The sequence below is a fragment of the Gossypium raimondii genome, chromosome 3 (genome assembly GCF_025698545.1).
Source record: "Gossypium raimondii isolate GPD5lz chromosome 3, ASM2569854v1, whole genome shotgun sequence".
Taxonomy (NCBI): domain Eukaryota; kingdom Viridiplantae; phylum Streptophyta; class Magnoliopsida; order Malvales; family Malvaceae; genus Gossypium; species Gossypium raimondii.
Window position 1 is genome coordinate 40,991,016 of NC_068567.1, and position 17,084 is coordinate 41,008,099.

Consider the following 17,084-nt stretch of genomic DNA (forward strand, 5'->3'; position numbering starts at 1 on the left):
GTGAGGTATCCAGTCTGGTGTAACAACCTGTACGAACAAGGATAGAATAATTTTAAGGAAATGACACCTATACTGTGAAAGAGGACATAAAATGTGGACATGAGAAGAAAAAAGAGCTTGGGAGAGATTTTTTTTACCATCATCTCCTTCATCTAACCTTAAAGCTTGCAGCCATGGCAGCTTAAACCTTTCATGGGTGAGCCGACATGAAACCAGATACAGACTAGCTCCTGACGATGAGACCTAAGTGCGCGACAGGAGGGAATAGGGAGATTCAGTCAAGTTGTCTAGGGATAGTATTCTTCAGTCGATTCTTTCTTATTTCTTTCTAAATGCTGATGATTACTCTCTGATTTCTAATTGTATGGAAGTACTGATGAATTATTGGTGAAATTTCATCTTATTTAATCCTGTTTTTATTGTTTAATCTTGGGGTTTGAATGATTTTCTTACGAAAAAGTTATTGCGATCCTTGACCTTTGGAAAGTGCGTGATGATTTGAGCCAACAAGCATTACAACTGAAGTTGAGTGAGGATTAGAGGAATTTAGTCCACTTGTTCTTAATAGTGCCATATTGCCATCAATGGAAGGTAAGGTTAATATTCATGTTAAGCTTGAGATTAAATAGAGGAGTAACGTTGAGTAAGATATACATTGAATTTTATTGTATCAACAATCACCTATACTTATATACCTTGTGAGTACTTAGTATTCTGCTGAAGATTCATGTTGGGGATCCTAGTTTATCATCCTCATATTTTATTTTATTGTTTTTAAAGTTATTGCATCGACATCTATCCTCACAATTTATCTCATTTATATCCAGTTATTGCACTAACATTAATTTACAAAAACTACCATTCTTGTGGGATCGAATCTGACAGACTCACATCTGTCTATTATACTTGTATCGACAGTGTACTCTTCACATTATTGCTATGATGTTAAACAACCGATCAAGTTTTTGGCACCGCTGTAGAGGATGACGTTTGTTTAACATTTATTTTTGTTTTTGTGTCTTTTTGTACTTTATTTTCCTTATATAATATTTAGTTTTCACTAACAGGTTTTTCTTTGTTGCTATTTCTTTAAATTCAATTTAGGTGTTTTATGACTGGAAAAAAATTGGATTTTCTTATCGATTTTGATCCAGAAATTGAAATGACTATTTGGAATAAACTTCGAGAACAAAGAAATATGGCTTTACCAGTGAACAATGTAGCCATACCTCCGATGCAACAACAAAATGTTAATAACCCATTGTTACCGCAAGATGCTCACATACAAGATAGGACTATACGAGATTTCATAGTACCTTTTTTGGACGATTTATAACCAAGAGTTGTTAGGCCAACAATCCAAGCTAGGAATTTTGAACTCAGGCCAATAATGTTTCAAATGTTGAATTCTAATGGACAATATGTTGGACTGCCACACGAAGATGCAAGAGAACATCTTAAATCCATTTTATTGATCTATGCTTCCTTTAGTCAACAAGGCATTCCTGATGATGCTTTGAAGATGCAATTATTTCCTTATTCCTTACAGGGAAGAGCTCGTACTAGGTTTTCTGGACTACCTGCCGGATTAATTACTTCTTGGGACACTAGCAACACAGTTTGTTTTGTGATTTAACCCGTTAACAATGAATGCTCGTCTTCGAAATGATATGACTACTTATCATCAGCTGGATGATGAAAATCTTCACACCACATTGGAACATTATAAATCATTACTTTGAAGTTGTCCCATGCACAACATTCAACCAGAAATGCAAATTGAGATTTTTTATAATGGGATGAATTCACATACAAGGAATCTTGCTGACGCATCATCCAATGGACCTCTGCTAGATTGTACTTATAATGATGTTGTGCGAATTATTGAGAGAATTGCTCAGAATGATTATCAATACCCTATATCCAGAGCTATGTAAGAAAAAACTACTCTAAGAGTTATTGAATTTGATACAATAACCGCACTAAGTTCTCAAGTTTCTTCTCTAACAAACTTGATTAAATATATGCAAAGGACTAGTGGCGTTGCACCTATACAAGTCGCTCAGCAAGTTGATGTTCCTATCTTTTGTTGTGAGATTTGTAGTGACAACCATAACTATAAAGATTGTCCACAACATGCAGAGAATGCCTATTATATTAGTAACATTCGCAACAATCCTTATGGTAATTCTTACAACAACTCTATACGTAACCAAACATTTTGGGGAACTCAGAATGCTGGACAAATGCTGCGACATTCAAATTTGGAATACATCTACTCAGGGAAATTATAGTCCTAGATAAGGGAATTATAATCAACAACAGCAAAACTACAATCAGCACACTTAGATGCATCCAAAACAAGGCCAAGCACATCCACACCAAAATCTGATGTAGCCACAAGACTCCTCAATACCAAATCAACATCGACAGCAACCATACACACAAGCTTCTACTTTTGACCCGTTAGAAACTCTTAAGGCGTTAATACAAGAGCATATTACTCGCACAGAAGCTATCGTACAAGCGAATTCATCTTCCATTCAAGCATTGGAAACGCAATTAGGACAACTTGCTTCAAATCTGAATACTCGACCACTAGGCTCATTACCTAATGACATAGAAAATCCTAGTCTGAGGGGGAAAGAACATTGTAAGATTATCACTCTTAGGAGTGGTAAACAAACTAGAAAACCAATTATCGACTATACAGTAGCACCTTAAGACAGGGATAGAGTGATCACTGGTTAGAAGGTTGAATCTGAAGAATTTGTTAATGCATCAGACAAAGAAGTTCCACAAATTGTCACTCATATGCCTACTATCCGACCTTCGAAACTGTCGACGCAACCAAAGGTGTCAATGTAAGCAGATATATCTCTACCTTTACCCTTCCCACAAAGATTCAAGAAGAATGAGTATGAAAAGTTGTATCAGCAGTTCCTGGACACACTGAAGCAATTGCAGATCAATATTCCTTTAGTAGATGCTTTGGTACAAATTCTGAGTTATGGGAAATTTATGAAGACCACTTGTCTAATAAGAAAAAGCTCACTAATATTGAAACTATTGCACTCATAGAAGGTTGTATTGCTATTTTGATAAACAAGTTACCCCCTAATTTGAAAGATCCTGGGAGCTTTACCATCCCATGTTCAATTGGCAATCATTATTTGGGTAAGGCTTTATGCGACTTGGGAGCTAGCATTAACCTAATGCCACTCTCTACTTTCAGAAATTTGGGAATTGGTCACATGAAATCTACTACAGTGACATTACAACTAGTCTATCGATCATTGGCTCAACCTGAAGGACAAATAAAAGACGTCTTAGTTCATGTGGGTAAATTCATTTTTTTGGCTAATTTTATCATACTTGACTGCGAGGCAGACAAGAAGGTTCCCATAATCTTGGGACGACCATTTTTAGCCATTGGCTGAAATCTGATTGATGTTTATAAAGGTGAACTAACCATGCGACTTAATGATGAGCATGTCACCTTCAATGTTTTTGAATATATTCAATGCAATGACAAAGAAGAATGCCATACTATTGATGTGCTAGATGATCTAATTGAGGAAAAATTCAATGACCAAAGCATAGTGCTTTTTGAAGAGTTTGCAGTGACATCTGATGCCAAATCCTTAGACGATTGTGATAGCATGGTTGAAGCTCATAATCTTGAACTCAAGCATGGATGGAAAATTGAATCCTTAGACCTAGCCAACAGAACAACCCAAATTTACCATCTATTGAAAAAGCTCCTACTGTGGAATTGAAACCACTACCTCCTCATCTTAAATACGTCTTTCTAGGTGATCACAATACTCTTCCAGTTATTGTCTTTGTACTAGTAGACGCAACTCAAGAAGAGAAATTGGTCCATACTCTCAAGCAACATAAACGAGCTATTGCTTGGAGTATTGCCAATATTCAAGGTATTAGTCCTTTCTGCATGCACAAGATCAAGTTGGAAGATGAAGGCAAGCGATCGATTAAACTGCAAAGAAGATTAAACGACAAGATAAAGGAAGTTGTCAAGAAGGAAATCATAAAATGACTTGATGTCGGAATCATTTACCCGATTTTTAATAGCAATTGGGTAAGTCCAGTGTAGTGCATGCCTAAAAAGAGTGGCATCATTGTGGTTCACAATGATAACGATGAATTAATTCCTATATAGAATCCCATGGGATGACGAGTTTGTATGGATTATCATAAATTGAATGCGGCCACAAAGAAGGATCACTTCCCGCTTCCCTTCATCGACCAAATACTGGATCGATTTGTTGGAAAGACTTATTATTGCTTTTTATACGACTATTCTAGGTACAATCAAATTGCTATTGCATCGGAGGATCAGGAGAAAACGACCTTCACCTGCCCCTTTGGTACTTTCGCTTTTCACCGTATGCCTTTTGGTTTTTGCAATACACTAGCCACATTTTAAAGGTTCATGATGGCAATATTCTCAGATATGATCGAATACTCTTTAGAGGTGTTTATAGATGATTTCTCAGTCTATGGGAAAGATTTTGAGCATTGCGCTGACAATTTGGATAATGTACTGAAGCAATGTGAGGATACATATCTTGTCCTGAACTAGGAAAAATGTCATTTCATGGCAACTGAAGGCTTTGTGCTAGGACACCGCATCTCTAGCCAAGGCATTCAAGTAGACAAAGCTAAGGTGGAAATCATTGAGAAATTACCTCCACCAACAAACATGAAAGGTATTCGTAATTTTTTGGGACATGCAGGGTTTTACCGATGATTTATTCAAGATTTTTTGAAAATTGTAAAGCCTTTATGCTCATTGCTAGAACAGAATCGAAAATTCTTCTTTGATGATGCATGTCTGAATGCCTTTATTCAATTAAAAAAGAAGCTAGTGAATGCACCCATTGTCGTTGCACCTGATTCGTCTCAACCTTTTGAAGTTATGTACGATGCAAGTGAATTTCCCATGGGTGCGGTGCTAGGACAATGATAGGGAAAATATTTCACGCCATCTATTATGCTAGAAAAACTCTTACAGAGGCTCCACTCAATTATACCACCATAGAGAAAGAATTGTTGGTTGTAGTCTTTACTTTCAACAAATTTCATTCCTATCTTGTCGGCACAAAGGTTACTGCATTCACTAATCATTAGGTGTTGAGATATCTCTTTGCAAAAAAGGATGCCAAACCAAAACTGATACGCTAGTTATTATTGTTGCAAGAATTTGACATCGAGATAAAAGATCGTAAGGGTTTAGAGAATCAAGTTGCAGACCATCTATCTCGATTGGAAGTTGGCAGGAAAGAAGGAAACATACTTTAAATAGTCGATGCATTCCCAGATGAGAAGTTATTTGCTGTAGATGCAGGCCCTTGGTATGTAGATTTTGTTAATTATCTAGTGTGTGGAAAACTCCCATTGGGTGTCACAGGCCATAAAAAAGAAAATTTTCTTCATGATGTAATGAAGTATCTTTGGAACGAGCCGTATTTATTCATTGTATGCAATGACAACATTATTCGACGTTGTGTTCTAGAAGAGGAGATGTTGTCAATCTTGAAGCATTATCATGATGCTCCTTATGGAGGTAATTTCGGTGGTATAAAAACTGTTGCTAAAGTTCTCCAGTCAGGATTCTACTGGCCGACATTATTCAAAGACGCCCACAGTTTTGTGAATCAATGTGATAGGTATCAGCGCACCGGTTCTATATCCTGACGTAAGGAAATATTGCAGTAGCCAATTATTATTCAATGTTTGGGGTATGGATTTTATGGGACCGTTTCCAAACTCATTTGGAAATCTTTATATATTAGTAGCTGTTGACTACGTTTCAAAGTGGGTTGAACCTGTTACAGTCCCAAAGGATGATACAAAGACAGTGCTAAATTTTTTTCATAAGCATATACTCACCTGCTTTGGCACACCAAAGGCATTGATTAATGATCAGGGTACACACTTTCATTTCGAACAAGTGGTGACAGCACTGAAGAGATATGGAGTTAATCATAGAATGGCTACTACTTATCATCCGCAAACCAACGGACAAGCTGAAGTTTCGAATCGACAAATTAAGAACATTCTTGAAAAGATTGTAAACCCTTCGAGGAAAGATTGGTCTTTCTGATTGGATGACGCTTTATGGGCATTGCGAACAACATACAAAACTCCATTAGGGATATTACCTTATCAATTGGTTTTTGGGAAAGTATGTCACTTGCCAGTCGACTGGAACACAAAGCAATGTGGGCAATTAAGCAAGTGAACATGGACTATGGAGCGGGTGGAAAGAAAAGATTGTTGGATATCACTAAACTAGAGGAGATTAGGAGAAATGCTTATGAAAATGCTACAATTTACAAGGAAAAGACCAAACGATGGCATGACAAGATTATTTTACAGCGACAACTTTTCGTGGATCAACAAGTTTTATTAAATTCTCAACTCAAACTGCACCCAGGTACATTACGTTTACGTTGGTGTGGACCTTTTAAAGTTGTCGTCGTATTTTCTCATGGTGTAGTCATAATTCGAGGTTTACATGATAAACACCAGTTCAAAGTAAATGGACAGAGGCTGAAACACTATTTTGGCAACAATAATCAAAAGTAGGCAGATACCATTAAATTGGTCAAAAAGTTTTAATTTTTAATTAGTACTACGTGATTTTAGTTTATTTTATTCTATTTATGTTTTATTAAAGTCTGTTTTCCTTCCTTTTTGCAGAATAATTAGGTACATTGTCGATGCATTGGAATCTTGCTGTCAGCGTATTCCATACGTCTATACTACAATTTATAACTCATCAGAATTTAGAGAAATTCTAATTCCACCGTTGGATCAAAACTCACTCGACTGTTTGATCCTTCTGAGCAAGCACAATTTCTATTGGACACAACCATTCCCGCTAGCCTTATACCTCTCCACAAAACAACACGCCTCTCCATTTTCCTCTTTCACCCACTATAAATCACCCCCACTGTACCCTCTTCTCAAAATCATATATTTTTACCTTTAAACCGTTCTCCCTCAACAAAATATGGCCAAAATAAGAGGCTTGATTAAGAAAGCCACCAAATTTACTAGAGAACATGCATCTTCTGCTACCACGGTTCGTGAATCAGAATCCTCCAGGCCAATGCAGACAAATAAGCCAGTAGTTTTTTTGAATAAAGTGAGAAGGGAATAATTTCACAACAACATATTGAAGTGCAACTTTCATCTCGAGCAGAGCATTTTTCTTTCGCCACAACAAGATTTGGGTAAACAAGTCTCCAAAACCATCTCAAAGTTAAACTGGGAAACTTTTTGCACCCATGCTGGCAGCTACTCTCCTTCACTGGTACGTGAGTTCTATGCTAATCTCCACGATCATGAGTTAGAGTTCATTTTTTAGAAGGTTTAATACCATAGGACGTTACAACAATCAACAAGCTATACAACACCAAGGTCGATGTCGACAAACACTCTAAGTTCATAGATGACATCACAGATGAAAAATGAGACCTGTTGGTAAGAAACTTGTGTGTCAAGGGAGCAGTTTGGATGGGTTCTCATCAAAAGAACTATACGATGCACCATTGCTTCCTAACACTGCAAGGTAAAATTTGATTTCATTTTGTAAACTACAGGCTAAAGCACTCCACTCACAGCACCACAGTAACCCTAGATAGAATGTGTCTAATACATTCTATAGTCAAGGGTTGAAAAATTGATGTGGGCGCAATACTTCACCAAGAAATAGCTGACTGCACCGTAAGGTAGACTAGGATCTTAATTTTCCCATCACTGGTGAAGTTATTGTACCAACAAAGAGGAATTGTGCCCCGTGCTGGTGAGGAAATCTTGGAAAATAAGGGCCCAATCAATGAAGCCTCTGTAGAAAGAATAACTCGAGGTAAGGACATGCCGATACTGAAGGAGGCGGAGACCAGTAAAATAAGAAAGGGCAAATCCAAAGTCGATAGAAAAGGAACAAACATGAATGCAGATACATTATTATGGCGTAAATTGAAGGATGTCGAAAAAATGGTACATTCTATCAACAACAAGAAGATCAAACTTGTCACTACAGTAGAAGATATGGAGAGATCCCAGAACTTGTTTTATGTTTATACCAGAGCCTGGAACATTTCTATTGTAGCCACATTAGGCCAAATAAGCCCATCCCCACTATCGAAATTCCCTATGTTTCCACCAATTATTCACAATTATGACCTTTCTTCCTCGGATGACGACTTAGAAGACTAAGACAGATAGGTGGCATACCTACCCATCGTGCAGGTCTCTGATAATGAGAAAGAAAAGTAATCCAGGGACATCAAACAATGCTTGCAACAAATTGATAGCTTGCTTGAGGAAGGCAGTTTTGTTAATCAAGAGGACACTTTTCTTGAGAAAGAAGTTGATGTTATAGAAGAAGAAATTGTTACAGAAGAGGAAGTTTTTGCTGAAGAAGAAGAAGTTCTTGAAAATAAGAAAGAAAAAGAAGAAGAAGATTTTGTTGATAAGATTGTCATCGGACCCAAATCTGTGTTTGCAAATATTGATAATTTGGAGCGAACCGGAGCAAGACCGGTAAAAGTTGCTGAAGTCACTAGTGAGGAGCAATGCAATTTATGGCAATAGTGGTCTATACTGGACCACTCCAAGTGGCCTCTCCTACACAAACATCAGCCAATGGTGCCGAGGCTGAGCCAGGAACTGAAGAGCAATCTGAAGACCGCGCAAAGCCCAAAGAAAAGAAAAGAAAGCGCTCCAAGGATAAAAAATGAAACAATGAGGAGAAGAAAAGGAGGGGAAAGAAACATTATGCAGCCATATCGAAGGCTGCAGATAACTGAGTTAGTTTGTTTTAATTTAAGAAAGAAACATCATGCAGCCACATTGTGATTACATTTTTATTGTCATTACATTTTCATGTTTGTGCCTTGGGAACAATGCAAATTTTATGTTTGGGGGAATGCACATGAGGCTTGGAAATGCACTGACATTTAAAAAAAATTGAAAATGAAGCATGCAAGGTTTAATCATTGTTAATGAAAATTGTTTAAAATTTTTGTTACATTCGATGTTTAATTCTTTAATCATGTAAACTATCAATGAATTAGTTAGATAAATTTGACAATAGGTTATAGCTTCAATTCTTTGATGAATGGATTAGCTCGCATTAGTAATGGATGACTGCCATCATTCCTTAAATCTTGAATGAATCTGCTTTTTTACAGTTGCTTATATATGTGTTTATATTTATAAAGTAGAGACACTCCAAAGTGAGTGTAATATGGAATGTTAAAAAGGGAGGACTCCATAAAAGCATTAGCAAAATCTATCTGGCCAAAGGCTGTCACTGAATGAGTGTGTGTCGGCACAATTACGTACTCCTGGGGATTTGTTGCACCCCATCATTACTTCTTAGGAACAAGGATACAGTAATGCAACAATATCCCTTATTCTGAAAAAAATGTATATATATACTTAGTATTGTACAATAAATGTTGGAATGGTTGATAGAACTTAGGGTTTAAAGCATGATTCTGACTTTGACGAAGTTTCAACCTTATTCATTCATGCTTACGAATTGTCAATTCAATATTCTTTCATCTAAATGTGATTCATCCATTGGGACATTATAGGGTTCAAGTTCCTAGAATGATCATTTGCCTTAGTAAAAATTTTTGTAGCCTTGCTAGATTCTGTTTTACTTGAGGACAAGTAAAAACACAAGTTTAGGGGTGTGTTAGCAGTAGAAAGAACATAGGTTTTCCCCCTTACTTATAGGTTAAATTGTTTCCATTTAGTTATCCTTAGAATACATTTTAGCATTTTCAGTTTAGTAAGTAGCATTTTATAACTCAGTGAATCCTAGCCTATTTTATCCTTAATTTTGTTATCTTTTTGCAGCAATGTTGCTGCATGGGTTAATTCCAGATTGCGTCCAGAATTGTCACCACACCTAATAGCTATCCGGATAAGAACTAAAATTGCATGAGTTGTCTAGTCTGGTATAACCAACATGTACAAACAAGGACAGAATAATTTTAGGGAAATGACACATATACTGTGGAGGACATAAAAGATGGACCTGAGAAGAAAAAGGAGACTGAGAGAGCTTTTTTTTCATCATCTTCATCATCCGACCTTAGAGCTTGCGGCCATGGCAGCTTAAACCTTTCATGGGTGAGCCAACGTGAAAACCATATGCAGACTAGCTCCTGACAATAAGACCTAAGTGCGCGACAAGAGGGAATAGAGAGATTCAGTCAAGTTGTCTAGGGATAGTATTCTCCAGTCGATTCTTTCTTATTTCTTTCTAAATGCTGGTGATTACTCTCTGATTTTTAATTGTATGGAAGTACTGATGAATTATTGGTGAAATTTCATCTTATTTAATCCTACTTTTATTGTTTAATCTTGGGGTTTGAATATTTTTCTTACACGGAAGTGTTATTGCAGTCACTGACACTGGAAAGTGCAGTGACAGTTTGAGCCAACAAGCATTACAACTGAAGTTGAGTGAGGATTAGAGGAATTTAGTCCACTTGTTCTTAATAGTTTCATACTGCCATCATCGAAAGGTAAGGTTAATATGCATGTTAAGCCTAAGATTAAATAGAGGAGTAACGCTGAGTAAGATATACATTGAATTTTATTGCATCGACAATCACTTATACTTTTATACCTTGTGAGTACTTAGTATTTTGAGATTCATGTTGGGGATCCCAGTTTATCATCATCATATTTTATTTTATTGTTTTTAAAGTTATTGCATCGAAAACTATCCTTATAATTTATCTCGTTTATATCCAGTTATTACACTGACATTAATTGACAAAATACTACCATCCTCTTAGAATTGATATCCGACAGACTCACATTTGTCTACTAAACTTGCATCGACAGTGTACGCTTGCACATTATTGCTATTACATTAAACAGCCGGTCATTTTCTCATGTCATTGAATACCTATCCCCTTCCTACAAATATTCCCCTTTTAGATGAAATTAGCTTTTGAAATTCAAACATCATCTTAACACGGTTCTTGTGTTTGTCAGGCACATAAGTTCATATCAGACACTTGGAAATTTCTTCCATAGCATTGGCCTCGTTAGCCCCAACTTTCATTGGAATCCTACAATCAGATGACATGTGCCCCATATTGTTGCATTTGAAGAATTTCCCTTGAAATTTTTTCTTCTTGGAAGCACCACTTTTCGGTCCTAGTTAAGACCCATTCTGAGGTTGTTTTCCCTTCTTCAAGTCCTTCTTGACTTCTACGGCGTTTGCCCTGGCACCATTGACATGTACTGTTTTGTTGAGCCTTTTTTCCGTACCTCTATTATCTTTTTCAATCTGAACTCTAACAACTAAATCTTCCACTAGCATTCCTTCCTTTTGTGCTTTAGGTAATTCTTGAAATCTTGAGGCAGCTTCTCAATAATAGTTGCTACTTGAATGGATTCACTTATCACCATCCCTTCAGCAAAAATTATGTGAATGATCAGCTGAAGTTCTTGCACCTGATTCACAACTAATTTAGAATCAATCATTATAAAATTCAATAATTTAGCAACTAAAAACTTTTTAGCTCCAGCATATTTGGTTTTATATTTATGGTCCAATGATATCCATAATTCCTTAGTTTTTTTCTTAACACTATACACTTCGTACAATGCATCCGACAATCCATTTAGGATGTAGTTTCAGCATAGGAAATCAGAATGTTTTCAAGCTTCAACAGTAGTGAAAGTGGTAACATCATCTACCTCGCCCTCTTTAACAGTAGGAGGGTTATCTTTCAAAAATTTGGCCAAGTTCAACATGGTCAAATAAAATAGCATTTTCAGTTGCCAAGTCCTGAAATTTTGTCCCGAGAATTTTATAGGTTTCTCATTGTGTCTTATAGCAACCGCCACCAGCAATACTGAGTTTTGAATTGAAGTTGTATTTAGACAAAAGCTTCAAAGTCTGAATTGGTTGAATTGGTGGGAGTTTCCATTTTCTGTTAAGATTTTAGAAACGAAACCAGAATTAGAAAAATTATGAACTTTTGTTAAACGACAAGAATCAAATAAAACTCGAAATAAAAGTTTACACAGTCTAATAAAAAACACAATAAAACAATGCACTAGGTAGGTAACCTTGAAAGAGAGAGGGTGCACTTGGCATGCTTAAATACCAAATCTTTCACAGAACCAATCCTAGACATGCACTCTGATATTGTCTTTTTTAATTCACCATTGATAATTTTTTTCTTTACTGTCAAAATTTTAAAACTACAATTAAGGTCACAAGAAACAGAAAATTTAATTTCCAGTTTGTATTATCTTTTGATTTTGTTAAACGACACAACTAAAATTCTAAACCAAAATCAAAATCAATTACATTAAACGATAAGATTAAATCCCAAACAAAATTATTTAATTAAAACTTGTTTGGAAACAAAATCAAAATCGAATAAAATCTGTTAAATGGCAGAATAAATCCAGAAAAAGAATTATTCAATTAATTCTCATTTGGAAACAAAATCAAAATCGAATAAAATCTATTAAACGGTGAGAATAAATCCCGAAACATAATTATTCAATTAATTCTCGTTTGGAAACAAAATCAAATTTGAATAAAATCTGTTAAACAGCGGGAATAAATCCCGAAACAGAATTATTCAATTAATTCTCGCTTGGAGACAAAATAAAAATGGAAAAAATCTGTTGAACGGTAGGAATAAATCCCGAAACAGGTTTTATTGAATTTTAATTTTTATTCTCAAACAAAATAATGTTTTTTCTTTTCGCCTTGGTGTCTTGTTCAACTCGAATTTGAGAATTGTAAAATAATAAGGAAAATAACTTAAGATTGTTGGACAAAACACATTAGAGAATAGATATAAATATAAATAATCATATTAAATATAAGATCTGAACAAATAATATAAAAAATAATTATATTTATGTAAAAGCACCATATTTAAATAAAACAAATTAAAGAAATATTTATATTTAAAATATCAGACCTGAAAGACCTATTAAATAAACAAGATTTTGAAAAACTACAAATCGAATAAGGGAATCGAGTTTTACGAGATGTTGAGGCCAGTTTTCACAATTTCCTTAAGATAGATTCAGCCGCTCCTATGGTACTTGGAGAAACGCTGGTCGTCTGTCTCTCAGGATACAACAACAAGATGATCATGGCAGTATCACCTTTGCAGTGAGCAACGAACAAACCTTGTATTCCTCTATCACCGAAATATTTGAAAATTTTGAGAGATAAAGAAATGAATTTTTTAGAGTGAAATAAATTCATTGTGTTTGTGAAGAATTCTGTAGTATTCTTTAGGCTTTTATAGGCATTCAATTTGGAAGAATTTTTGAAATTTCTATGAATAAAGGTACAAATCTGCATTAAAGGAGCCCTAATTCAAATTGAATAAAATAAAATCAAATCAAAGATATTTGTCCTTTTAAAACAGATCCTTTATAATATCTGTTGATAAAAATAAATTACGTATTGGGCTAAAATATCTGTAGACCCTTTTTAGGTCCGACCAGTTCGGACATTTTACGTCGCCCATGTCATGTGGGTGCGCCCTCAACCTTGGTAGGTTTGGATTTCCACCCCGTTGTACGCGAGACAGGGTTTCAAGCTTACTCATTTAATAACCCTCAAGTGGGTGCTCATATATATATACATATCTTACACTTGGTATTTAACCAATGTGGGATCTAAGCTTTTCTTTTCCTCAACAAATATTCAAAAGAACTTACTTTGAGCATCAATTTCTTATTCATCACTCATTCATTTTGAGCATATGGTATACCGTTATAAAGATCTCATAGAGTAGAATATAAAATCATGATTTTATGATTCTATAATACTATAATTTTATAATTCAACTCTCCACCTTTACAAATCAAGAATATATCTAAAAGTTTCCAAATAATTACATTTTTCCAACAATCCCCCACATGAATGAAAAATCATAGTTTTAACGAAAAAATATTGACTAGGATAGGTAGGCATCCTTGAACCTTCCCTTGTGAAAGTATATTAACTTTCAAAATGCCCTAACTAATTTAACGTTATTTCTGTGAATTCTATCATAAAATGAGTATTTTCTTCAGTGGCAAAGTGTTTTAATTATGTGTTTGAGGTCTTGGGTTCAAGTTCCACTTTGGGAAAGTAAGCTATTTTTTATCCTGGCCTATTCTTTGGTGATTGGGCTTATATTTTATTTTTAGTAAACTCAAATCAGAATGAGACTGCTAGTTTCAGTTGTAAGATATTAGCTTACCCTAAGGTCTCGTGTTCAAATCCTTGTACGAGCATAAATGTTAATTTTTGCTTCAGTTGTGTGATAGAGATTCGGTGGAAGTGAAACTCTGAGTTAGTTGGGTTGCTAGTGGATTAGTGGGGAGTTGAGAGTTAGTAGGAGTGCGGTCAAATTAAATACATTTTTTTAATTTATCTTTTTTTCCTTTTCTCGAAATTCCCCTTATTCTAACGTTTTTCTTTTTTCCCTTCGTGTGCTCTGTCGATTTTCTTACTTTTCCCTTTGACTCTGCAAAAATTCTTTAATCGCATTGTTCTCCTTCGTAATCGCGGTTCCTTTGTTTGGTTCGGTAAGTGGTGGGTGACCTACTGTATCATATTTTCACTTTCGTTCTCTATTAATCAATTGTGGAATTTTCTTTTGAAAAGGTGTAGGGGTGTGTAATTAGGAGTTTTGATCGTTATGAATTTTCTTTCATCAGAAAAGGTAGTAAACTTCTGAATTTTGCTTTAACAGCCTAAACTGTATCAATAGTTGTTTTTATCGGTGGTAAGTTTGTGTGCGCTATTCGATTTTACGTTGTTGAATTCATAAATTGGTTACTAATTAGTTATGGGAATGTTATTTATAGGTTCTGATGGTCTCAAAATTGCGTTTGCATAAAAAACGAACCAGGTGTGTAACAAAAACATGAGAAAACAAGGTTTGGTGAAAGCTAAAAAAGTTGTCTGTCGACACCACACGGGCGTGTACCCGGCCATGTGGTCGGTCGTGTGTGGCACACGGTCGTGTGATAAGTAAGTGTGTACCGTGTGGGTTTGGGCATGTGGGCCACACGGGCGTGGGGCCGTGGGCCAGGCTGTGTGGGTCACACGGGCAAGGCCAATTTTGACATGTGGGCCCGAAATTTTGAAATTCTCCCTAGGGTCACACACGTCGTTCCAATCGATTATAGACCTTCTGTAGGTTCGGTAAGGGCAAAGCAAACCCTAATGCATGAGATCTGCTATCCTGATAGACCGATTTGAGTCTTAAGAAATTGACATGTATGATTTGACTACTTTGTAATAACATGTATGATATCTATTTATGAGCATGCAAGACACGATAATTTTGTTATATTTGTATATATGTATTTTGTATCTATATATGGGGTGAGATTTGTATATGTGGAGGAAGTGTTCTGTGTGGCGACATTTCGCCTATATACTGGCAACTTGGCTGTCAACTATTCTGATAAGTGTCGTAAAGACACTATGTGATGTGTAGGGATGGGTGGGTGTTTTATACCCCACATGGTGTAAAGACACTATGTGGTGTGTTAAGACACTATTCTGATAATTCAATTATGATATTATCTGATTCTATTAAGGACTTATGTCCGTATCTGATCTGCTACTTGAGAAATCTGAGTTTATGTACATGTAAGCCTTTGTTAAGTTACACATTGAGTTTATAAAAACACACATCTATTTGTCTGTTTTGTTCAGGTTAGACATAGGCAGGTAGGTGCGACGGAGTCTCAGCAGTGACCACTAGTTCGCGAACTGGTTTAATTAACAGTTTTATTTAAATTCTAGATTATTTTGAGAATTTTGTAATTTTTGGACTCTCTAGACTATTGGTGTTAAATTTTTGGATTTTTAAATTTGTTTAGATTTTTATTCTGCGGCGTTCAACAAAACGATTTATGAAACCAGGGGTTTTCGCAAGCAAATGTTTTCTTGGAAACACAAGCTCGGTTTTCTAATATAATGATTTCAAACTTCCACTACAAGATAAGTTTTTCTATAGAAGTAGACTATCGGTATTTTCCTTAATGATTATAATAATAACGTGTTTTATAAAACATGGACTCTGTTTTAGAATAAGTTATATAGGAAATTTCAACACGGTAAAATTTGTTTCAAAGCCCTTCTTCGTAACCGTCTCAGATTTGACCGTAACGTCCAAGCTTGATTTGGGGTGTTACATTTAGCGATATCAGAGCTAGTTTGTAAAACTCAGGTTGTGAATTTTTGGTTCCAAATAGTATTTGTAAAAGAATTGGTTTTTAAACAAAGTTTGTTCTTTTGAGTAAAGCATGTGGTACACCGAGTCTCCAGTGCTAGTCTTGTAAGTACTTCTGAACTTAGAAATACTGTACTTAGAACTATCTGAAACTATACTGAGTTAGTTAGAGACTAAAACTTTTGAAATATTTCTGAAACTTCTGAAAAATTTCTGAAGCATAAAACATTTGTTTATAAACACTGAAACTGATGCATAAAAATTTTGAAATGTAGATAAAACTTTGAAGCAATGAGCACTCGTGGAACACGTGGTCGTGGTACTCGTGGGCGCGGTGAGCGTCGTAGGGGGACACGAGCTGAGTCTTCCTCATTAGGCATTATGCCAAATCTAGATATGAGCAAGACTCTAGCTACACCTACTACCGAGATCGGGTCTGAAAGTCACTCGGTTGGGAATGATGCACTATCTCAAGCTATGCTAAGAGTATTGAAGAGGGTCATTGGATCCCATTCTAGATCTAGGGGTCATGGGTCGATAATTGAATGACTCCAGTCCAATGGAGCTGAACTGTTTAGAGGCGTCACTGGAGTTGCCCCTACTATGGCCGAATATTAGTTGGAGGCCATCGAGAGAACAATAAATGATATTGGTTGCACTATTGAGCAGAAACTGAAGGGTTGTAGTTTCTTTGCTTCGCGACGAGGCATACCAGTGGTGGTTATTGGGTTGAGGAGGATACTCAACCGGGTCGTCTTAATTGGTATTATTTTAAGATCGCTTTCCAAGGGTAGTATA

General features: G+C 35.9%; 1 protein-coding gene across 1 annotated transcript; it reads left to right on the plus strand.

The window, feature by feature from the left end:
• Positions 1-6,144: 6,144 nt before the first annotated feature.
• LOC105795873 (uncharacterized) lies at positions 6,145-6,615 on the plus strand. Its single transcript, XM_012625529.1, has one exon. It carries the CDS (start codon positions 6,145-6,147, stop codon positions 6,613-6,615), a length of 471 nt encoding a protein of 156 aa, XP_012480983.1.
• Positions 6,616-17,084: the final 10,469 nt, after the last annotated feature.